Source organism: Doryrhamphus excisus, linkage group LG23 (assembly GCF_037039965.1).
Source record: "Doryrhamphus excisus strain RoL-2023G ecotype Guam linkage group LG23, RoL_Dexc_Guam_v1.1, whole genome shotgun sequence".
NCBI classification, from domain to species: domain Eukaryota; kingdom Metazoa; phylum Chordata; class Actinopteri; order Syngnathiformes; family Syngnathidae; genus Doryrhamphus; species Doryrhamphus excisus.
The window spans coordinates 8,380,863-8,404,595 of NC_136379.1; the positions used below are offsets into that span (position 1 = coordinate 8,380,863).

A 23,733-nucleotide genomic window follows, 5' to 3' on the forward strand; every position below is an offset into this window, starting at 1 on the left:
AGCATCCTGTCAAATGTAGCATCTACTTGAATGTAGCATCCTGTCAAATGTAGCATCTAGTTGAATGTAGCATCCTGTCAAATGTAGCATCTAGTTGAACGTAGCATTGACTTGAATGTAACATCTACTTAAATGTAGCATCTACTTGAACGTAGCATCCTGTCAAATGTAGCATCTAGTTCAATGTAGCATCCTGTCAAATGTAGCACCTTGTTGAATGTAGCACCTTGTTGAATGTAGCATCCTGTCAAATGTAGCATCTACTTGAATGTAGCATCCTGTCAAATGTAGCATCTACTTGAACGTAGCATCGACTTGAATGTAACATCTACTTAAATGTAGCATCTACTTGAACGTAGCATCCTGTCAAATGTAGCATCTAGTTCAATGTAGCATCCTGTCAAATGTAGCATCTAGTTCAATGTAACACATAGCTGAATGTAGCATCTACTTGAATGTAGCATCCTGTCAAATGTAGCATCTAGTTCAATGTAACACATAGCTGAATGTAGCACCTTGTTGAATGTAGCATCTTTTTGAATGTAGCATCCTGTCAAATGTAGCATCTAGTTAAATTTAACACATAGCTGAATGTAGCATCTACTTGAATGTAGCATCCTGTCAAATGTAGCATCTAGTTCAATATAACACATAGCTGAATGTAGCATCTTTTTGAATGTAGCACTACTTGAATGTAGCATCCTGTCAAATGTAGCATCTAGTTCAATGTAACACATAGTTGAATGTAGCACCTTGTTGAATGTAGCATCTACTTGAATGTAGCATCTTTTTGAATGTAGCATCCCGTCAAATGTAGCATCTAGTTAAATTTAACACATAGCTGAATGTAGCATCTACTTGAACGTAGCATCCTGTCAAATGTAGCATCTAGTTCAATGTAGCATCCTGTCAAATGTAGCACCTTGTTGAATGTAGCACCTTGTTGAATGTAGCACCTTGTTGAATGTAGCATCCTGTCAAATGTAGCATCTACTTGAATGTAGCATCCTGTCAAATGTAGCATCTACTTGAACGTAGCATCGACTTGAATGTAACATCTACTTAAATGTAGCATCTACTTGAACGTAGCATCCTGTCAAATGTAGCATCTAGTTCAATGTAGCATCCTGTCAAATGTAGCATCTAGTTCAATGTAACACATAGCTGAATGTAGCATCTACTTGAATGTAGCATCCTGTCAAATGTAGCATCTAGTTCAATGTAACACATAGCTGAATGTAGCACCTTGTTGAATGTAGCATCTTTTTGAATGTAGCATCCTGTCAAATGTAGCATCTAGTTAAATTTAACACATAGCTGAATGTAGCATCTACTTGAACGTAGCATCCTGTCAAATGTAGCATCTACTTGAATGTTAGCACAGTGTTGAATGTAGCATCTACTTGAATGTAACATCCTGTCAAATGTAGCATCTAGTTCAATGTAACACATAGTTGAATGTAGCACCTTGTTGAATGTAGCATCTTTTTGAATGTAGCATCCTGTCAAATGTAGCATCTACTTGAATGTAGCATCTACTTGAATGTAGCATCTAGTTAAATGTAGCATCCTCTCAAATGTAGCATCTAGTAGAATGCAGTCTCACAATCTAAAACATGCCAAAATACAACAAACATGTTTCAGTATGAAAATAGCATCATTTACTATTTACTACTCTTTGGTCAGCAACGATACACTTGTTAGAATAAGCGCATCTACATAACATCTAATCATTGAATACATGGAAGCTGTATGATTGATACAGAGTCTAATTATATCGTATCTAGAATAGTTATGGTATCTTTACGTATGTGCAGTGAAGCTACAGTCAGACTAATATTTATGGTACAGTAGATGTCACCACGCTAGCTGAGAGTACACGTCTTTGACTGGGCCGCACTCGCTGCAGGAAGAAAGAAAAACGCAAATTAGACGCTCTCTCTTGAGGAAAGATCTCCCTCACTGTGTCTCAAAATGGAATACTTCCGTCAGTACACTTAAAGTACATGAGTACTCAAAGTACAAGAAGTGCACAAATTGAATGCCCACCTTGTTTGGCAGCAGCGGCCTTCCCCGCCGCCTCTTCCTTGGCCGCCGTGATGGCGGCCATCTTGGCCTCGTGCTCCTCCTTCAGAGCGTTCCACTCCTTCCTGTTGTTCAACAGTCGGTCCAGCATGGGCGTGATCTCCGTGTGGAAACGGCTGAACTCCTGCGCCACCAACGCGTCATTCGACTACGGCGCTCATTGAGTGGAGTTTGAGTCGGTTCGAGGGAATCGTGACTCTTACCTTGTAAACGAACGAACAGACAAAGTCGATGAAGCCACACTGGAGCTTTGGAAGCTCGTCCGCTTTGTTTCTGTCCATCATTGGCTGGAGGACAAAAAAAAAGTCATTAAGGGTCTACTGTACAAAGCTGGAACCACTAGCTAAGTCCCATTATAATGTGTTTATGAATGAGGGTCAACAGGTGGCGCCAAATCTACTTGTGGCCAAATTTGTGTGGTGGGCCAAAAAGGTGGCATAAAACCAGGGGTGCCCAAACTTTTGGCAATTAATTAAAATTATTTCAGATTTTTCTATTTTTGCTGGGTTTTTTTTTTTTTAGTTACAAAAAGTATTTTTTTTAATATTTTGAATAAATACAACTAAAATCATGTTATTTGTCCTGATAATATTCCAACGTTACTCCACCTTTTTCTCATTAGATTACAACTTTTTTTGCTTTAATAATTTAACTATATTCTTGAAAAATTATTGCTGATCTTTCTATTTTTGCTGGGTTTTTTTGAGAGTTACAAAAAGTATTTTTTCTTAAATATTTCAAATTAATACAACTAAAATCATGTTATTCGTCCTGATAATATTCCATCGTTATTCCACCTTTTTCTCATTAAATTACATTTTTTTTTGCTTTAATACATTTAACTATATTCTTGTAAAATTATTGCAGATTTTTCTATTTTTGCTGGGTTTTTTTTGAGTTACAAAAAGTATTTTTTCTTAAATATTTCAAATTAATACAATTAAAATCATGTTATTTATCCGGATAATATTCCAATGTTATTCCACCTTTTGCTCATTAGATTACAACTTTTTTGCTGTAATAATTTAACTATATTCTTGTAAAATTATTGCTGATTTTTTGAATATTTTTTTGTGACAAAATATATATTTTTTAATCTAATTAATTATTATTTTTTTAAATTAAAAAATCCGCTAAGAATGGATAGCACCCCTGGCAGGACTTTGGACAGTCCTGGTGTAAAGCAAACAGGATCCATGCGAGGCCTACAATGGGTTGTTGTTCCAGGACAGTCCTCTCCAGGTCTCCTTGCTCCCAAAACTCAGCAGCGACAGACAGCGCCACCTGCAGGCGGGGAGGGAAATAACACATTTAATCGACACATTTCACAACTCATCAGAATCATCCTTTGTGGAGCCGCTGTTCGTCCCGCACACCTTGCTCTGGATCTCCCAAGGCTTGGCGATGGCCGACAGGTCGCAGGCCGTCATCATCATCGCCCTGCGAGGAAGACGCAGCTTAATTGTGTGCGTATTTGTGTGTTTTGTGTTTGCTTACATGACAATCTCCTTGCGCGTGGTCTCCAGCATCATGTACTTGGTCCAGTCGTTCCAGCTCTCGTAGGTCTTGGACTGGTCCACGATCTTCTGGAACATGGTCCTCTTTCTGCCAACAAACACGCACAACTTTATGTGTACGTGTGTATGGTCATATCATCTCATACTTCGGTACATGACACAAAAATAATAAAAAATTGGGAAAAAAAAAACTTATTAGGAAAGCAGGAAGTGAACAAATGTAACAGTTACTGATTGTAAAAATTTAAATTAAAATTATAAAAAACTTAAATTATATTAGGAAAGCAGGAAGTGAACAAATGTAACAGTTACTGATTGTAAAAATTTAAATTAAAATTATAAAAAAACTTAAATTATATTAGGAAAGCAGGAAGTGAACAAATGTAACAGTTACTGATTGTAAAAATTTATATTAAAATTATAAAAAAAACGTAAATTATATTAGGAAAGCAGGAAGTGAACAAATGTAACAGTTACTGATTGTAAAAATTTAAATTTAAATTATAAAAAAACTTAAATTATATTAGGAAAGCAGGAAGTGAACAAATGTAACAGTTACTGATTGTAAAAAATTAAATTAAAATTATAAAAAAAACGTAAATTATATTAGGAAAGCAGGAAGTGAACAAATGTAACAGTTACTGATTGTAAAAAAATTTATTAAAATTATAAAAAAAAAACCTTAAATTATAATAGCAAAGCAGGAAGTGAACAAGTGTAACAGTAAGTGATTGTAAAAGTACCAGATGGAGGGGTAGGATTTAATAAGCTTTACTTCTTCCTACTCCTTTTGGACATGTGGAACTGTGAACTGATTATGTGATGCATTCAATTGTAATCTGATGCATGTTCAAATGAAATTAAACCATTACCATTATCTTTACAAATGGGCCCGGCGTCATGCTTTGGACACCCATATCATAACCAGTCATACTTCTTAAAAGGAACATTAAAAGTTGTTCCCTCCTACTGACTTGAAGTAGAGCGCCAGGTCCGTGGCGATGATGGCGATGTCCATGAGGTGGATGACGATGTCGTGCTGGCGGCGGTTCAGATTCTGGTAGATGTTCAATGACTGAAAGACGGGACGCATACGTCATCAAAACGCTTGTACACAAGTGTGTGTGTGTGTGTGTGTGTGTGTGTGTGCTTCAACATGCCTCGTCTCTTAGTAGCGTCTTGCCAAATTCAAGATGGTGCCTTTCCAAGATGGATGAGCCGTGAAGTTTTGCCAGAGGATTTCCAGACCTGCACGACCACAAAACGACCAGCTTGACGTGGCATCGTAATATCGACAATATGTAGCAGGAAGGATGGGTGTGGCTAGCTCAGCCGCTCCGATTCACGAATGGTTCGTGTTCGAGTAATGACGGTCACATGATGATTTGCTGTCGTGACGGCAGATGCTCACTTCATCTGGTAGAGGTTGTTGGTGCCTCGGTGGTCGATGTCGTGGCAGAAGCCGGCGGTGACCATGGCCATGCACTCCAGGTCCGTGTAGTAACGCTTGAGGTCACCTGTCTGAACGCGAGATCACTGATGACTACGGGAATTTAATGCTGACCGTATGTCGTTTTTTTTTTTTGTTTGTTTTTTTCCCCAAGTTATTTCTAATGCACTTTCCTGGTTAAAAAAAAAAAAAAAACGTAAAAAAAAAAGGTATGTGTTTTTTTTGGGTTAAATTGTTATTTTTTTCGTTTTTTTTCACCTTGCTTCTAATGCACTTTCCTGGTAAAAAAAAAAAAAAAAAAAAACGTAAAAAAAAAGTATGTGTTTTTTTTGGGTTAAATTAGGGTTAAATTGTAATTTTTTTCGTTTTTTTCACCTTGCTTCTAATGCACTTTTCTGGTAAAAAAAAAAAAAGAGGGAAACCTCACACACACTCAACAGGGGCCCCAGAAGCACCCAAAAACGGCATAAAATGACGATGTTTTTTTAGGGTGGTGATTTTTGACAAAAAAAATCATAAATTTTTGGTTTTTTTTCAACTTGCTTCTAATGCAATTTTCTGGTAAAAAAAACAAAAAAAAAACCGGGGAAACCTCACACACGCTCACCAGGGGCCTGACAACAAGCACCCAAAAACGGCATAAAATGGCGGTGTTTGAGGGCGGTGATTTATGACAAAACACGTAAGGGGTTAGTATGTCGGGTTTTTTTTGGAAGGGGGGGGTTCAACTTGCTTCTAATGCACTTTTCTGGTGAAAAAAGCAGGGGAAACCTCACACACACTCAACAGGGGCCCCAGTGTTTGAGAGCGGTGATTTTTGATAAAAATCGTAAGGGGTTAGTATGTCGTTTTTTTTTCAACTTGCTTCTAATGAAACTTTTCGGGTAAAAAAAAAAAAAAAAAAAAAAAAAAACTGTGGAAACCTCACACCAGGGGCCCGAGAAGCACCCAAAATCAGCATAAAAGGCCAGTGTTTGAGGGCGGTGATTTTTTTACAAAAAAATCATAAATTTTCGTTTTTTTTCAACTTGCTTCTAATGCACTTTTCTGGTAAAAAAAAAAAAAAAAAAAAAAAAAAATGGGGAAACCTCACACACACGCTCACCATGGGTCGGACAAGCACCCAAAAACGGCCTAAAATGCCAGTGTTTGAGGGTGGTGATTTTTTACAAAAATCATAAGGTATGTCGTTTTTTTTTGGGGGGGGGGTCAACTTGCTTCTAATGCACTTTTCTGGTAACAAAAAAAACAGTGTAAACCTCACACACACTCCTAAGAAGCATCCAATAACAGCATAAAAAGGCAGTGTTTGAGGTCAGTGATTTGTGACAAAAATCATAATGGGTTAAATTGTCGTTTTTTTGGTCTTTTTCAACTCCCTTCTAATGCACTTTTCTGGTAAAAAATAATAATAATAATAATAATAAAATACAGTGAAAACCTCACACACACTCAACAGGGGCCCCAGAAGCATCCAAAAACTGCATTAAAATGCCAGATTTTGAGGGCGGTGATTTTTGACAAAAATCATAAGGTGTTAGTATGTCGTTTTTTTTTTTGTAGACTTGCAGCACAGCAAAGAATGAAATGTAGCCGATTACTTTGTCTGTACTTCTACTGACATCACTTCCTGTGGGAAAATGAAAGTCAACAGATACCATGAGCAGAGTAAACATCGTCTGTCCAACGTTGAAGCCATGTCTCCAGTTATGGTAGGTGATCTTCCTGTAGCCTTTACTGAGCGAGTACATGAACCTCACCAGGACCTACACACACACACATATTTATCCACACTGGACCCTCTTGTCCCTCAGCAATCCTTTCGGAATTTTTGGGAAAAGTGGAAATAAACCTCTCTGGGGATGTGAAACTTGTCCACCACTTTGAGTTCGTAGTACATCTTGATGCCACACTTGACCAGGTCCAACTCGCTGTGCTCAAAGTCGCAGAAGTGAAACTCCAGGATCTCCGCTTTCTTGGTCTTGGGAAGAACTTCCGACTGGAAGCGGGAAACGCATCCTTACAATCTCAGCCATGACTCATGTTTGTGTTGTTGCTCACCAGGATCTCCTCCAGCTCCTCTTCTTCACACTCATCCGGTTCCTTGCCCCATCTCTCGCGGGTGTTCTGAGGAAGCAAAACATCAGATCTACATCATGTGACCATGCAGGAGTCTATTTGTGTTTGTGTGAGGATGCCTTGCTGACTAACCAGGACGTGCTGGATTTCATCCTTACGACACTTGACGTGGTAGAGCACCATGTCCTGGAAGATGTCCTTCCTGTTCTCCAGCTTGTTCATCTTGTCGTAGGTGTCGGTGTTCAGCACCGACCAGCCCAGGAACTGAGTCAGGGACTGGAGGATGGAAAGAAGACAAGGAAATGACCTTTATTCAAAATCAAGAGGGTTCTTGCACCAAGACGCAACAATGAAGATATCAGGTATGCTAAATGAAACATCAAAACTAGTTTTGACAAGATGTTGATGTTCCTGTGAAGAAACACCCAATGATGCCTGCAACTCCTTGCCGCAGATAGATTGCAGTCCTTTGGCAAACACTGTCAAGTACAAGTACCCTTTTATATTACCATTGTCAATATTATCACAGTACTGTTCAAATCCGATGAACAGTGGTTAGTGGTTAGCGCGCAGGCCTCACAGCTAGGAGACCCGAGTTCAATTCCACCCCGGTAAACACGTCCAACTATACAATATTAGAGTCCTGAACGGAGCTCGTCATTCCAGTTACGTACAGTAGATGGCGTCTGCCTTCAGCCACCTGGTCAGCCAGGGAGAAGACGTAGCAAGAGGGTCTTTGTGGTTATATTTAGTAGCAAGTATTCAGTATTGTAATCTAGCAACTTGTTATGGTCTTGCTGGACACTTTTGATGCTAACATAAAAGCACATATTGCTCTTCTCAACAAGCAGCGGGTCCTTTTGTTGGACCCTCCCACTTAAAAAAAAAAAACACACAAAAAAGGAACATTATGTATATATGTTAAGCTTTTTGTCTCCATAAAAATAAATACTAATATAATTTTAAAATATAATAAATATATGCAATAAATATATATTATTTAAATTAAAAAATAATAATTATGAAAAATAATAAAAATATAACAAAAATGAAATAATTGCACGGCGGTCGAGTGGTTAGCGCACAGACCTCACAGCTAGGAGACCAGAGTTCAATTCCACCCTCGGCCATCTCTGTGTGGAGTGCGTGGGTTTTCTCCGGGTACTCCGGTTTCCTCCCACATTCCAAAAAAAACATGCTAGGTTAATTAGCGACTCCAAATTGTCCATAGGTATGAATGTGAGTGTGAATGGTTGTTTGTCTATACGTGCCCTGTGATTGGCTGGCCACTAGTCCAGCACCCCCGGGACCCTTGTGAGGATAAACGGTAGAAAATGAATGAATATTGTTTACTCCATGAATTATGATTGTTTGTAATAAACGGGTAAAGTAGTCCTCAGCATTCTTTATGCGGAGAAAACACACACACTCACACACACACACACACACACACTGCACCTCCATCAGTGTTTCATCCATTTCATCAAAAGGTTTCCCGTCTTTCCTGTTGTAGAACGTGGCCACGCCCACAATCTCCTCTTTCTTGTTGACGATGGGCATGGACAGAACGTTCCGCACTGTCCAGCCGGAGTCATCCAGAGGTTCTTTCTGTGTACACACACACACACACACACACACACACAAGTATTGACGTAGTTGTGTAGCGTTGTAACAAGACATGTGTTGGTAATCAGGTTGTTTTTTTGGTACGAGAAGAGACGTTCAAGGCGGAGTAAAATAAAGATTTGGTTTGTTTGTTTCAATCTTTCAACAATTTCTGGTAGATTGCTGACTTCCTGTGTGTAAATGTCAGCAGTTTTAATCGCGAGAGAAAAGAAAAATAGATTATTCAGCATAAATATATTTTTTAAATGAATAAGTAGAATGTAATATACAGACATATTATGTATGTATAAGTGTCTGCTATTACTACATTGTTAAGTAATTGTGTTAGTACAGTAAAGTCTCGTTATATCGATATTCTCGGGAGTCGGAAAAAATATCGATATAACCGGACTATCCATATATCCGATCCTGCGCCGAACTGCATTAAAAGTGGGCGGATCTTTGATATGGCATGTAATTTTCTCCTTGAGTTCATGGATTGCGTATCTAGCATGCTTTTGTACTACAATACATTTTGTACTACAGTAAATAAAAATAAACTTACGCTGTAGTGATTACCGGTTACCGGGACATAATTCACCCCGGAACTATTGATAGGGAAGGTGTTGCCACCCGGAGGGGTAGGCGCGAGGGACTGGAAGCAGCCGTTCGCCGTGTTCTTTTTTGGTATTGAAATCCTTAATCAAAGATTGATTTAAGCTGCTTTTGTATCGATATAAGCAGACCAAATTGGCTGGCGGGAGATGAAAAGGGCATCGTAGTAACCGAATTATCATAATAACCAGGTATCGTACTAACGGAACTAATTATATCATAAAAGACTAGAAATTTGCCGGGAAATGAAAATAGTATCGTAATAAGTAGTAATTCGTTATAACCAATATCGATATAACGAGACTTTACTGTAGTTCTTTACTCAACCCGTTGCATCGTTACACTCCACATACCGACGTGATAAAAGTGGGTGGGGTTGTGACAGCGTGCATGTTCAGGTGAAAGCCGTCTCACCTGAAAGTCGAAAAATTCATCCTCGGCGGCGTTCATTATGTTGCAAATCTGTTGGGAAAAATGGAATACATGAAATTAAATAACATAATTACAGTAGCCACATTCATAGACAGTACAAAGAAGTTATTATAAACAAATATATATATATATAAAACACATGTACATATGTATCATTTACATATAGAGTACACAAATATGTGTCTGGTTCTACTGTGTGTGATTATTATTAACTCATTCAATTATTCAGTTTTAAGCCATAAAAACTGAAATGTAGAAATGCATTTGATAATAGAAAAAAACCTACACAGGAAGTAAAAGAAGGTGGAGGAGTGTAGCGTGCAAAAGGTTATGCATTGCAGAGAAATTGCGTACGAGTGTATATACACACACACACACACACACAGTTTGTTCCAAATTGTAAGTAGTCCATGGTGTTAGATTTATAAATATATCTTATTTTGAAGTAAAACTACACTTTTTGTGTTATGTTGTGCTATAGTGGTTTAGATATTTGAACTGTCACAAAAGCAAAAAAAAAATGTGATGCTTGAAATGTATCTTTTCACAAAAAGCTTTTTTCCCCTTTTTTAGTTTTTTTTTTTTTTTTTTTTTTTAGTCGGACACTGACATTTTCCTGAAACTAATGTTGCTGATTACTGAAGAATGGAAAATATATTCTGACCAGTCCGTTTTCTGCTACGTATGTTGGCAAGCCGCTGACCAGAGCCCAGTGGTCTGCTGGAGGATTCCTGCAAGCAAACAACAACAAAAACACAACATTTGTCATCAATTCATTTGTTTGTGGCGGCCCACAGAAAAAAAAAAAAAACTTTATGTGTACTTCTAAACGTATTTTGTTTCTGTCGCTTACAGCATCTTAATCTCAAGAGACTCACGGTATGACTTTGATGTCCTCTTTGCCATGGAGAATGTAGTCAATGATTTTATAGAAGATAATTTCCTGGAAAAACGCACAAAGACGTGAGAGCCAATCACAGGCCAACAGTGTGTCACATGACTGCATGTCTAGGAAGTGATTTAAAATGACCTTTAACCTCATGGTTATTACATTGTATAGTACTTCAGTTGATATATATGCAGAATAGTGAATACAAATGAAGACACTTTGGTACATTTTCTGCATAAAAGATGCTAAAAACCAATCCAGTGCAGGTTAATATGTGCTAAATTATCTAAAACAAACATTCCAGCGGACAAATTAGTGTAATAAAACAAAATATAGCTCATTAATAATCAGTTTTAAAATATATATATGACAAGGGGTATGATTAAAAACAAGCTAGGCCCTTGGGACTACAGCTTGTGACTCACCCTGCCATCAGGGGTTTTGGGTCCATCGTAGGGAGGAACTTCCCCCATCAAGACGGGCCATAGGTCAAAGAACTCCTACACACACACACACAGTTGACATGATTGAATCCGTGAACTAACAAACAAATGTTAAAAACAATCAGATAACCTCTTTATTATGAAGTCAAAACCTTCATAATAGGATCTGGCGCCCTCTGGTGTCAAGCAGCAGTGCATTCACTTGTTAATGCTGCATTCAAGGCAACTGGAAAGCTGCGTAGTTCCGACATCTGACTTGGAAAAAACATTAATTGAAGGTTGTTGTAATAATCTGGAGGCTAATCGATGAACGCCGAGCAAGATCCACTAACGCCACTATATATATTTTTTTTTATCTATCAAGTCATTGCACAATTCCTAGCGGTCTTGAATGCAGCGTGCATCTCATGATAATGCAGCATTTCAGTATGTGGAATACTTCGGTACGAGGTACATTATTTTAAAAAAAAAAAATTTTTTTTTAAACAAAACAAAAAAAAACCCAAATTAAAAAAAAATTCAAAATTAAAAAAAACAAAAAAAATAAATAATAAAAAAAAGTATATATATAAAAACCTTAAACTGTATTATGGAAAGCAGGAAGTGAACAAATGTCACAGTTACTGATTATAAAAGTACCAGATGGAGGGGTAGGATTTAATAAGCTTTGCTTCTTCCTACTCCTTTTGGACATGTGGAACTGGGAACTGATTATGGGATGCATTCAATTGTAATCTGATGCATGTTCAAATGAAATTAAACCATTACCATTACCAATTAACATAGCATGTTTTTGGAATGTGGGAGGAAACCGGAGTATAAATAAAAATAAATGAAAATAGTAATTTTAGTAAATTTAAAAATAAAACAAAAAGCAAAAACAACAAAAAAACAAAAAAAAAAACTTCAACTATATTAGGAAAGCAGGAAGTGAACAAATGTAACAGTGACTGATTGTAAAAGTACCAGATGGAGGGGTAGGATTTAATAAGCTTTGCTTCTTCCTACTCCTTTTGGACATGTGGAACTGGGAACTGATTATGGGATGCATTCAATTGTAATCTGACGCATGTTCAAATGAAATTAAACCATTACCATAATGCTAACGCTAATCACCTTTGTTTTGGTCATGTCCAGCAGGCCCACGGAGTAGCGGTCACAGTTGAGGAAGGCTCTCACGGTGTACAAAGCCTTGTGGAACTGCCTCTCGATGTCCGTCAGCTCCTCGAACACCTTGCTGGCCGACCACAGCAGCACCTGGACACACACACACACACACAGTGGGATGGGGGGGGCGGATAGAGGGGTGGAGGTGACCACATACCTGCCCCCTCCTGGTCTCACAGTTGTGCAGGTAGCTCAGGTGGAAAACTCTTAGGACCAGGTTGGCAAAGTTCAGGTACTTGTTCAAAGTCTGAAGGAAAATTGCTGGATTATGAAAATAATATTGTAATATAATAATATTATTATATTATAATATGGTCTCGCCCGTGAGGGTAAATCGAATGCAGACACGGCAACAATCTGCTAAAATGTCTCCAAGGCATCGTACCTCTTCGTCCTTGGTGGTGAAGTGCGGACCGTCCATCTTGTTGACGGCCATCATGACGGCCACCATGTCTTTGCCGTTCATGATGGGCACGGCCAGCACGTTCTTGGTGGTGTACTCGGTCAGCTCATCCACAAACTTGCTGAACTGAGGACTCTGAAGGAGAAGGGAAGGAATCACAAGCAAGCTTGGATATTTTGGAAATGCTCAGGTTTTTTTTTTTTATTTAAAATGTACGATAAATATGAGAACAATTATGCATTGTAATTGATTGGCCTGCTGCTTTATGCTTACGTCATGCACTCCAAACTCAAACACACTGAGCAGACACTTCCAAATGTCAAAGGTATTAGCGATAAGAAGATTGGCCTGGTAGGAAGCGCCATGTCGCCCTCTGGCGGCCGTAAAAGGAACACATTGGTTGTGAGAGGATGGGATCGAAATCTTCATAGATCATTTACATTCCAAATATGACACCCACAAAATATAAATATATTATTATTAGAGATTATTAATCATATTAATAATTTATGTCATTTTTGGATGGCAGTCCTAACTTTAAAAATAATGTCACACGAAGACATTGTGGTGTTGGGGCAAAAAAAAAAAGTAAAGGCGGATGGAAACACAACAGAACAGAACAGGAAGTACATACAAAATAAGAGCCTGAAACAGAAACTAATGCACAAAACGGTACAACACTAAATCATAAATTAATTAATAAATGATTCAAATATGAATACAATTATTTGACATTTTCTTTTTTGTGATACGAGTATATATATTGTAATTCAGATTTTATTTTATTTATACTTTGAATTTTGTGGCTTCACTCTATCACAGCTTTTCAAACATATATCAAAAAATAAACCATGCTGTTTTTGTTGTTTAATACAAGCAATTATTTCTTGAATAAGCATATATTTTTTTTGCCCCAATGTGAAGTATTTTCAAGCATAAAAATTGCTAAATGAAGCAACACAATATAAGGCATGCATTATGCTACACTGGTCACTAGGTGTCAATAATATTGCATTAATAAGCTAATAGCTACTGCAGGAAGTATTGTATGGAACAGGAAATTAAAAAAAAAAAACAGGAAACTCCTCCAATGCTAGCAAGTCTATATATGCTAGCATGTGTGAGAGTATACTGTGTCTTATTTATGTCCTATTTCTTCTTATTATGTCTATTATATGGTGTAATAGGAGTATAAATGTGACTATAGGGGTGTTATTTCATGTCAAGAAGGCTCTAATAACGTTAAAGTGCATATTTAGAAGATCGAACACAGGATTTCTATATTCTAACTACCAAAATATTCTAATAATAAATAAGATTTTATAAATAGTTTGCTGAAATTCACTTATTACGGTCGGCCTGAGACTAATTAACAGCGATAAACGACTGAATAAAATAATCAACATAATTCCTGTGTACCTGGGACACATCTGGCACGTTGACCATCTTCTTGGTGGAGGCCACGTGACCCACGATGCCCAAATCCAGCGGGTAGACGATTTCACTGTCAGGCTGCACCAAGCAGTCGTCGAACACAGAATCTTTATGCACGTTAAACAACCTGGAGTGTGCAGTCACAACGACACCATTTCAATTTCTAGTTGATTTTTCCAAAGCAAAAGATGATGAGCGGGATTAGCAACCTGGTGGCCAGCTCGGCCACGCCGTTCCTCTGGCGGTACATGAAGAGGCTCATGCGGTCGGCCCTCATCATGAAGCTGAGGTGCCTCATCAGGTTGAAGACGGACTTCTCCATCTGCAGGTTGTCCTGGATGTCCCGCACCAGGTCGAAGAGCACCTCGCTCTCCTCCACCATGCTCAGCTCGTGGTACTTGCTGACGTCCACCGCCGTCCTGCGGTTGTTGTCCAGCAGGTCCGAGACCACCTTGGGCCTGAAGTTGACGTCGTAGTAGTGCTTGGCGAACTGCGGGTTGGCGTCCAGGAACTGCTCGGCTGCGGCTGCGTCCACCATGGCTGCGAAGCGGCCACAGACATACCATCAATGGAAACCATTTACTCAAAAATGTTAGAATCTTGACACAGAATAAATAAATCGTGATGAATATCCAAAGAAAAAAAAAACACAAGTGTACCTGATGAAGATGAGGTACTGTCTCCGGCTACGTGTGTAATCCCTCTGTCCTCCGCAAAGTGTCTGCAAGTGGATGAGAATAAAGGATTACAAAGGTGCCTTTAAAGCATCACATGTGCATGTAAGCCTGAGCCCCAATACAATCCTGGGATTATGATACCTTCCTGTCTTTTACTGACACAATTGTCACTCTGAATGCAAGATATGTTTTGCATTTTAATGTACTTACTTGTTACTGAAACATGTATCCTATTAAAAACGTGCCTCCTGGTGCAAGTTCAACACAGGAAGCGAGAAAACTACCAATAACTGCTGAGAAATGGAGGAACGCAAGATTAAATAAACACTGCTTCTTCCTACTGCTTTTCAGACATGTTAAAAATGTTCCAAACAAACTAAACTTTTATTAATGTTGTGTTGGAAAGATGTAATTAAATAAGATATTATATGTTTCTATAAACTCAACCGCAATAATAATAATAATAAAGACATTATTCAATTGTTACCCTTCTAATAGTCTCAATGACAGCTGAGCATTAAGACGTTGCTTGTGTACGAGTATTGAACGAGTCGTTCAAAACTCGGGAATGTTCCACTGAATCGGGCTCACGGGTACTCGTCTTTGCTAACTCGTTCAAAGTAAATTAAAAAAACAAAATTGGGCAAATGTCATCGGGTGATTCAATTTGTGAGAAGTCGGGGAGGCGACTGAACTTTTTGCAAAATGGCTCTGTGAGGAGTGCTTAGCGTGAATTGAGTACCCGATTGAAGTGAGTCGAATGAACAACGTACCCAGTTCACAACTTGTCCCACATGAGCGAGCTTCCGCACATGCGCTCTGTGATGCATAAAGAGACTCAAGTCAACCATTCACTTAAGCGAGTTTACTCCTAAGAACTCGATCCGGTAAATGGAATCGAGTCTCTAATCAGTGTAATAAAATGGTCAGTGAGTGCCGATGGCGTCCGTGATATTTTCGTGAGCTTGACAGTTCGCTTCTCTCAAGTCCGTCTTTGACTCAGCATCTCACGTGACATCTCCGCCTATGACGTCACCACGCAGGGCACTCTGGTAAGAAGTTGAGGCAGAATGAAAGTGAATAAGGTCTCTCTCCGCGTGTGAGCAGTCGCCGAAGAGTCGAGCTCAGGTCAGTGACATCAAACTAAACTACAAAAAAAACTACTAAAAAAAAAACACTACTTTTGTTTCAATCGGTGACATTCACCGTCTTAGTTCGCTGTCACTTTAAGAGTTTGACACGTTGACGACTTGTTGACAAAGGCGCTCATTCATGCTGTTAGCTAGTTGGTTGTGACGACTTCCTGACTAGAACACGAAAAACACAAAAAAGAACACAAAAAAGAATTCAATAAAGTCTTAATGAATTCTTTTTTGAATCTCTGCCGCGCTGCATTAAATTCCAAATATAGCCCGGAAGCGTAATCTCATTAACATTGCTAATGGTTTAATATTATTTTAACATGCATCAAATTACAATGGAATACATCACACTCACTCCACACTTAATAACCATGTAATTATATTTTAGCGTCTTTTTCATTCAAATGTGTTTCTTTAAAAAGGAAGAACTCTCTGTGTTAAATGTGATTCTCACTGAATATACCTTTTTTTAAAAAAAAAAAACAAAAAAAACGTTACCTGTTTGGACTACATTTCAGTCACGTGCTGTGTAAGTTTTCACATTATAATTTTTTTTCAAACCTAATTCTACTTTTTACAAGGATGCAGAGTCATTATGTTGTATATATATATATCACTATATTGACAGTTACTATGGTACCCATTATGTAATTGTATGGTTATATCACCTCGTACTTTGGTACGTGACAAAAATAAACTATATTATGGAAAGCAGGAAGTGAACAAATGTAAGAATTACTGATTGTAAAAGTACCAGATGGAGGGGTAGGATTTAATAAGCTTTGCTTCTTCCTACTCCTTTTGGACATGTGGAACTGGGAACTGATTATGGGATGCATTCAATTGTAATCTGATGCATGTTCAAATGAAATTAAACCATTACTTTTCCCATAAGTCCCCCATACTTGAGCAGCAGATGGATGAATGAATAAACTTCAGTAGGAGGTCTACACCCCCCCAACCCCCCCACTGACCCGACCCGTAATATGATGACTTTAAACCCCATGCCGCCTCTCAGGGTTTGCGCCCTGTGAAAGCGAGGCTTTCTTTACACGCTGCAAGCTTCCAGTACGGTTTGCACAAACAGCTAGTTGGGTGCCAAGTAGCTGGGGGTGGGGGTGGGGATAAAGTGCGTCCTCGCTTCGCCTGATATAAGACGTTAAAACGCTCCAATGGTTGTACCGACCTTCAGCTGCTAAGGTTTGAAGCTGAAAGGAATGCTGTTGCATTGTACATGCCAGGCCACTAGGTGTCGGTGTAACAGTGTAACAAACTATGCTGAGGTGTCGTTCATGGGCGTCAAACTTGGCATTCTTTTAACTGGTTACCCACAGGAAATCATGTAAATAGAATTAGTCTGGCATCATAAAACCTTCATTAAGTTTTTAAGAGTACTTAACCGCTTTTGTGGTCCGCAGAGACGAGCTGGATGATGCCTCATGGAGATGTCCACTGCACCACAGCGCCAGAGAGCGACGCCCAGGGCGAGCAGTACCGGCCGCTCGCGCTGGAAAGAGTGGAGAAAGGAGCGCCTCAAAGCTGTCGGACCGCGGTGTCGCGGCGGCTGAAGAAGCACTGCTCTTGCTCTCCGCAGAAGGTCAAGGCCAAGATCCTGAGCTTTGTTCCTATTTTAAAATGGCTGCCACGGTACCAGCTGAGAGACTGGATCCTGGGCGACGTCATGTCGGGACTCATTGTGGGAATCTTATTGGTCCCCCAGTCCATCGCTTACTCCCTATTGGCTGGCCAGGACCCCATCTACGGACTCTACACGTCCTTCTTCTCCTCAATCATCTACACGCTGTTAGGAACCTCCAGGCATATCTCTGTGGGCATTTTCGGGGTGCTTTGCCTGCTTGTGGGTCAGGTGGTGGACAGGGAGTTGGCGGTGGCGGGGTACCTCGGCGAGGGTATGGGGAGTAACAACAGCGCCGTCCTCCTGGCCGCCCGAGGGAACGACAGCACGGTGGTTGGGTGTGACAAGAGCTGCTACGCAATCGCAGTGGGGGCGACGGTCACGTTCACCGCCGGTGTCTATCAGGTAGGAGCGCTTCTCCGCGTTCCGAGTCTGTCAACCGTCACTTCCTGTTTACCTCGTCCTCTCTCTCAGGTGCTGATGGGCGTTTTCCAGGTTGGCTTCGTATCAGTCTACCTCTCAGACTCCCTCCTGAGCGGCTTCGCCACCGGCGCCTCCCTGACCATCCTCACCTCCCAGGTCAAGTACCTCCTGGGCTTGAAGATCCGCAGGCCGCAGGGCTGGTTCACGCTGTTCAAGACCTGGTTCAGTGTGCTCTCCAACCTGGGCCAGACCAACGTGTGCGACCTGCTGACCAGCCTGGTGTGTCTGCTTGTGCTGGTGCCCACCAAGGAGCTCAACAACCGCTTCAAGGCCAAGTTGAAGGTAAAACCCGAGTCCAGAAGAAAGACCTAGAATGTTTGGATCTGGGAGAAACTGCTGCTCCACAGAGTAGAAGGCGGTTGTGGTCATTTTTCATCGTTTGGTATGAATGATGGTACGGTCCATCCATTGGTAACACCAATCAGGAAGTAGCTTACTTACACACAAACCGTAACAATTTCAACTTCCTGTTTCTTTTGTGTTTCCCAGGCTCCAATCCCCTTTGAGCTCTTTGTTGTCATCATCGCAACGCTGGCATCTCATTTCGGCCGCTTCAACACCGACTACGGTTCCGACGTAGCCGGGGAGATCCCGACGGGCTTCCTCCCGCCGCAGCTCCCCTCATGGTCCCTCATCCCCAACGTGGCTGTGGACGCCTTCTCCATCGCCCTGGTGGGATTCGCCATCACGGTGTCGCTGTCCGAGATGTTCGCCAAAAAGCACGGCTACCGAGTGGACGCCAACCAGGAGATGTACGCCATCGGTTTTTGCAACATCATACCGTCGTTCTTCCGCTGCTTCACCACCAGCGCCGCTCTCACCAAAACGCTGGTCAAGGAGTCGACGGGTTGCCAGACACAGGTTTCGGGGCTGGTTAGCGCCGTGGTCCTGCTGCTGGTTCTGCTGGTCATCGCGCCGCTCTTCTATTCCCTCCAGAAGTGAGTCCAGATTAGATTTTGCGCCCGGTTTGAACCTGAAAAAAAACGTCTGAGTTAGTGACTTGGATGGAAAAGTGCAGTTTCTGCCATTTTGAGGTCTTTCCAGGGCCTCCTAATGAGGGGAAAACCCATAAAACCCTGGGGGGCGGGGCGGGGGGGGCAAAAAAACTCAAAGTCGTTGTATGTCAGTGGCTAGTATACAGTATGTTAATAATTACGAGTAAAACTCCAGGTTAAACTGCATAAAAATTAGTGTAAATTATCATTGGGACCGGCGGCACGGTGGTCGAGTGGTTAGCGCGCAGGTGTAACTTTCATTCAGAAAACTCTCATTTTCTTGTCCTTTCTTCTTCTTTAGATGCGTGCTAGCCGTCATCATCGTGGTCAACCTCCGTGGTGCGCTGCTAAAGTTTTCCGAGGTCCCACGCATGTGGCGGGCCAACCGCGTGGATGCTTCCATCTGGCTCGTTACCATGGCAACGTCGGCGCTGGTCAACACGGAGCTGGGTCTCCTGGTGGGGGTTCTCGTCTCCGCTTTCAGCGTCCTTGCCCGAACGCAGCGGACGCAGGCGCTGGAGCTGGGCCGCACCCCCAGCCGGGACCACTACGAGGTCCTGGCCTTGTACCACGGTCTCCAAACTCACTCGGGCGTGGCCGTGTTTAGATACGCCGCCCCCATTTATTACGCAAATCAGACTTTGTTTAAGAAGTCTTTATACCGCCACGTGGGGCTCGACCCCGTGAAGGAGAAGAGTCGCCGCATGAAGCGTGACAAGGAAGGAGTCCGGTACTCCGCCGCTGAAGCGCCACGTAAAGAAGACGGCGAAAGTACCGCCAACGTGACTTTGATACTGGATAAGAAATCTCAGAGTACTTTACACGGCTTAGTGCTGGACTGCAGCGCCGTTTTGTTCCTCGACACCGCCGGCGTCAACGCGCTGAAGGAAGTACGCAAAGATTACGGCGAGCTCGGGGTCACGGTGGTACTGGCTCAGTGCGGCAACGGCGTCCTGGACGCGCTTCGACGAGGGGGATACATGCCGGAAAAACAGGGCGGGGATGACGGGTTGATATTTTTCACCATCGCCGACGCCGTCCATCATGTGCAGCACATGCCCGTGCCCAATGGCGACGACCATGGCGGATGCTGACATTCATGTTTACATAAAGTTACTGCTAGTGCCTCTTGGGCACCATTTTGAAACAAATATATTTTATATTAGCCAAACTCAAAAATACTCTTTATACAAATATATTCTGGAACCAAGTAACCGCCATAAACGAGGGATTACTGGGAAGGAAGTGTTCCCGAGGAAGATCTGGTTTCTGTCGTTAGTCCAAGACTGCATTGCACTGTATTTGAATCACAGGTACTGACATACCGATTTATAAATAGATGTACCGTTACACGACTCCCTATTGGCTAGTTACTGACATTGCCATGTCACGGTGGTAGTATTTCAAGGGTTGCTGCCTCCTGCTGGAAGAAGTTGATATTGCAGGTTTTTATATTGAGATTACAGTGACAGGGCTGCACGGCGGTCTAGTGGCTAGCGCGCAGACCTCACAGCTAGGGTTCAATTCCACCCTCTGCCATCTCTGTGTGGAGTTTACATGTTCTCCCCGTGCATGTGTGGGTTTTTTTTTCCGGGTATTCCGGTTTCCTCCCACATTCCAAAAAAAAACATGCTAGGTTAATTAATTAGCGACTCCAAATTGTCCATAGGTATGAATGTGAGTGTGAATGGTTGTTTGTGTATATGTGCCCTGTGATTGGCTGGCCACCAGTCCAGGTGTCTCACCCGAAGTCAGCCGGGAGTGAGCCCTTTTCTCAGTTATAGAGCCTCTTTGTCTCAGTGGGTGGAGGCGGGGCCGCTAGCATACACACAGAGTGCAGAAGAGTTTAATATAGTAAAAATTATAATTATTATTGTCATATTTTTTTTAATTGTTCTTCATTGGGCACGGCGGTCGTGTGGTTAGCGCGCAGGCCTCACAGCTAGGAGACCAGGGTTCAATTCCACCCTCAGCCATCTCTGTGTGGAGTTTGCATGTTCTCCCCGTGCATGCGTGGGTTTTACAACAATGAATCTTGCACACAATAAAACTAAAATAAAGTAAAATTCTAACAACATGCATGCTAGGTTAATTAATTGGCGACTCCAAATTGTCCATAGGTATGAATGTGAGTGTGAATGGTTGTTTGTCTATATGTGCCCTGTGATTGGCTGGCCACCAGTCCACGGTGTACCCCGCGCCTCTTGCCCAACCAAAGACAGCTGGGATAGGCTCCAGCACCCCCTGCGACCCTCGTGAGGAAAAAAGCATGTTTACTGATGTTTTAATGCCAAAGTAGGGGTTTGTGTTTTGTTTACTTTAATATGTTATAAAGTTTCATGCAGTAGTTGCAAAAAAAAAAAAAAACAAGCCATGACAATGCGACATCCTTAAAAGTTCCTTTGCCGTGTTTGCCGAGCTGAAACCCCATCGGTGCATCGCCCTCAGCAAACACGGGACAAAACGGCACAGAGGTCACACGTCCAGTAAAAGCACACTTTTTTTTTTTTTTTTTTTTTTTTAAGTATCCGCCACTTTGTTGGTTTTGCTGAATGTCAATGTTGATTTTTTGTGATACGGAGGGGAATGTCCAACAGGAAGTCAGTGTGCATTTTCATGACACAGTCCTAGTAGTATGTGTAAAACTACCTCAGACTGTACTCGAACATGCTGGGATTTCCGTGTGTGTGTGTGTGTGTGTGTGCCGCGTCTCGTCTATGCAACATGCTAACTGATTTTATTCACGTCCGTTAACATGGCTGAGGTGAAAGTTCATCAAGCACATGCACCTCAACGCCTGTTATTTATTTTGAGTAGTACTAAGAGTACTAAGTATGTAAGTACACCAAGCCACTGGCTTCTTCTCTTTAATGTGCCTTGTAGAGAATAAGAGCTTTAACGTCATAGCAACCAAATACCTTAAATAAAAACACACCACGACGTGTGCCTTGTTATGCTGGACTTCTTTTGTGTACTGATGTTTACTAACGTGTACTCGAGAACCGCTGATGTGCGGGTTCAGACACGAGTGTTGGAGTGTTTGCACTGTGTCAGGTGTGTGTACACCTTGTATTCATTTTATATGTAAAAATATTAAGCCAGCTCCACCCTGCTACAGTAGATGAACTGTAAACAGGAAGTATTTCTTTGCAGAAGTACAAGTCAGCATACTGTACATCAACTGGTATCTCAAAGTAACACTATCTTTTGTACTCTTCTCAATCCGAAACTAATCATTATTAACTCATCTTCGGGTCGAAGTCAGAGTGTGTGACCCCGCTTTGTTTTTTGTCTCGCATATGGTAATATTAATTCATTATTAATGCAGACATATGTATATTATTAGATATTACACCAATCAGCTTGGTTAGCTATACCATAAAGCTAGGACGTGCATGTTTTATTTAGAATAACGACAAGAACATTTACAATAATGTCAAAATATAATTATATAAAATAAAATAAAATAAGGAAAAATAAGAAAAAAATATATTTGTAACTGGGGAAAAAAATTGCAGTTTTACAATAATAAACTCATGAGGAAATATGTAATTTTAGTAGCATAAAGTTGAAATATTCAAGAAAAATATTTATTCTAAAATATATTTTTTTTAGGGGTGGCACGGCGATCGAGTGATTAGCGCACAGACCTCACAGCTAGGAAAACTGGGTTCAATTCCACCAGTTTGCATGTTCTCCCAGTGCATGCGTGGGTTTTTTTCCGGGTACTGCGGTTTTCCTCCCACATTCCAAAAAAAAAAAAAACATGCTAGGTTAGTTAGCGACTCCAAAATGTCTATAGGTATGAATGTGAGTGTGAATGGTTGTTTGTCTATATGTACCCTGTGATTGGCTTAGCCTATCCCAGCTGTTTTTAGGCGAGAGGCGGGGTACACCCTGGACTGGTCCCCAGCCAATAGCATATCTTTTAGCTTATCTACATGTGTAAAGTTGCATTGCATCCTGGCATTTTTCCCACTCCTGATTGAGATTAATTAACGGGGCAGTGTAATGATGATTAATTCAGGTGCCCCCATTCTAAGTGAGAGTGCCGTACTTACTCGGAGTATTCAGGTGTAGTGGGGGTTAGGTAAAGTTGCTGCTCATGTTCTTCCTGTTTACTTTTGCTGATATCTAGAGAAAGTCAAACAACATTTAAGCATTCTATATGATACATAAACAAACATTACAGGCTGGGTGATTGTATTTGATTACCGGTAGTAAGATACTCACATAATAGTCCATGTTTACTCAAAGACGACACACATTCCAAAAGGAACCTGAACCAGGAACCTAAGGTCAAATGTTTGAGTTTTGGTATAGACATATTACATTGCATGCATTCTTTCAAAAGTAAATAAATCTTTTCGATAAGAATAACGTTTATAAAAAAGTTAAATCATTAAAACAAAAAAGTGCCAAGTAAACCATTAAAATAATCAAATAATCCCACATTTTTAACGTTTGGCTTCGTTAAAATGGCTACCAAAAAAAAGAATGAATATTTGCTTCATAGGCCTTAGAAGAAACCATGTCAGTATTGACACGTTACATTACTTGTATTCTTTCAAAAGTAAATAAAAAAGTTAACTTTTATTGATAAGAATAACGTTTATAATGAAAAATACTTACATTCAGAAGTTCCAAACAACCAGTGAAACACAACCGAGTCAGTCGGACC

The 23,733-nt window shown here is 40.8% G+C and overlaps 2 protein-coding genes across 3 annotated transcripts; one reads left to right on the plus strand and one right to left on the minus strand.

Moving 5' to 3' along the window:
• Positions 1-1,638: 1,638 nt before the first annotated feature.
• On the minus strand, positions 1,639-23,334 carry LOC131106868 (rod cGMP-specific 3',5'-cyclic phosphodiesterase subunit alpha). Its single transcript, XM_078788415.1, has 27 exons — positions 23,286-23,334; positions 23,114-23,186; positions 17,339-19,030; positions 14,779-14,840; positions 14,329-14,659; positions 14,105-14,246; positions 12,668-12,820; positions 12,440-12,529; positions 12,232-12,372; positions 11,098-11,172; positions 10,662-10,726; positions 10,448-10,514; positions 9,766-9,813; positions 8,590-8,739; positions 7,264-7,407; positions 7,114-7,179; positions 6,905-7,051; positions 6,711-6,818; positions 5,014-5,123; positions 4,763-4,850; positions 4,577-4,677; positions 3,583-3,690; positions 3,462-3,525; positions 3,295-3,369; positions 2,289-2,372; positions 2,050-2,209; positions 1,639-1,903 (listed from the first exon to the last, which is right to left on the minus strand). The coding sequence occupies exons 3-27, from the start codon at positions 17,377-17,379 to the stop codon at positions 1,866-1,868; spliced, it is 2,658 nt and encodes an 885-aa protein (XP_078644541.1). The 5' UTR covers positions 17,380-19,030; positions 23,114-23,186; positions 23,286-23,334; the 3' UTR covers positions 1,639-1,865.
• On the plus strand, positions 15,796-22,013 carry slc26a2 (solute carrier family 26 member 2). Of its 2 annotated transcripts, XM_058056388.2 has the most exons (5): positions 15,796-15,924; positions 17,357-17,979; positions 18,049-18,339; positions 18,547-18,995; positions 19,354-22,013. In XM_058056388.2, exons 2-5 carry the CDS (start codon positions 17,368-17,370, stop codon positions 20,144-20,146), a joined length of 2,145 nt encoding a protein of 714 aa, XP_057912371.2. In that variant the 5' UTR covers positions 15,796-15,924; positions 17,357-17,367; the 3' UTR covers positions 20,147-22,013. The 2 variants fall into 2 exon arrangements, with proteins under 2 accessions (XP_057912371.2, XP_078644542.1); XM_078788416.1 differs by having other exon boundaries at positions 17,357-18,339.
• Positions 23,335-23,733: the final 399 nt, after the last annotated feature.

Bases quoted from the DNA above. Each gene is read 5' to 3' on its own strand.
- slc26a2 (XM_078788416.1), top strand. From the start codon at position 17,368: ATGATGCCTCATGGAGATGTCCACTGCACCACAGCGCCAGAGAGCGAC. The intron at 18,340-18,546 runs GTAAAACCCGAG...TGTGTTTCCCAG, and splicing joins GCTTCAAGGCCAAGTTGAAG to GCTCCAATCCCCTTTGAGCT. The intron at 18,996-19,353 runs GTGAGTCCAGAT...CTTCTTCTTTAG, and splicing joins CTCTTCTATTCCCTCCAGAA to ATGCGTGCTAGCCGTCATCA.
- LOC131106868 (XM_078788415.1), bottom strand. From the start codon at position 17,379: ATGAGGCATCATCCAGCTCGTCTCTGCGGACCACAAAAGCG. The intron at 14,247-14,328 runs GTTGCTAATCCC...TGCACACTCCAG, and splicing joins GTGGCCGAGCTGGCCACCAG to GTTGTTTAACGTGCATAAAG. The intron at 12,373-12,439 runs GTATGTGGTCAC...GTGTGTGTCCAG, and splicing joins GTGAGACCAGGAGGGGGCAG to GTGCTGCTGTGGTCGGCCAG.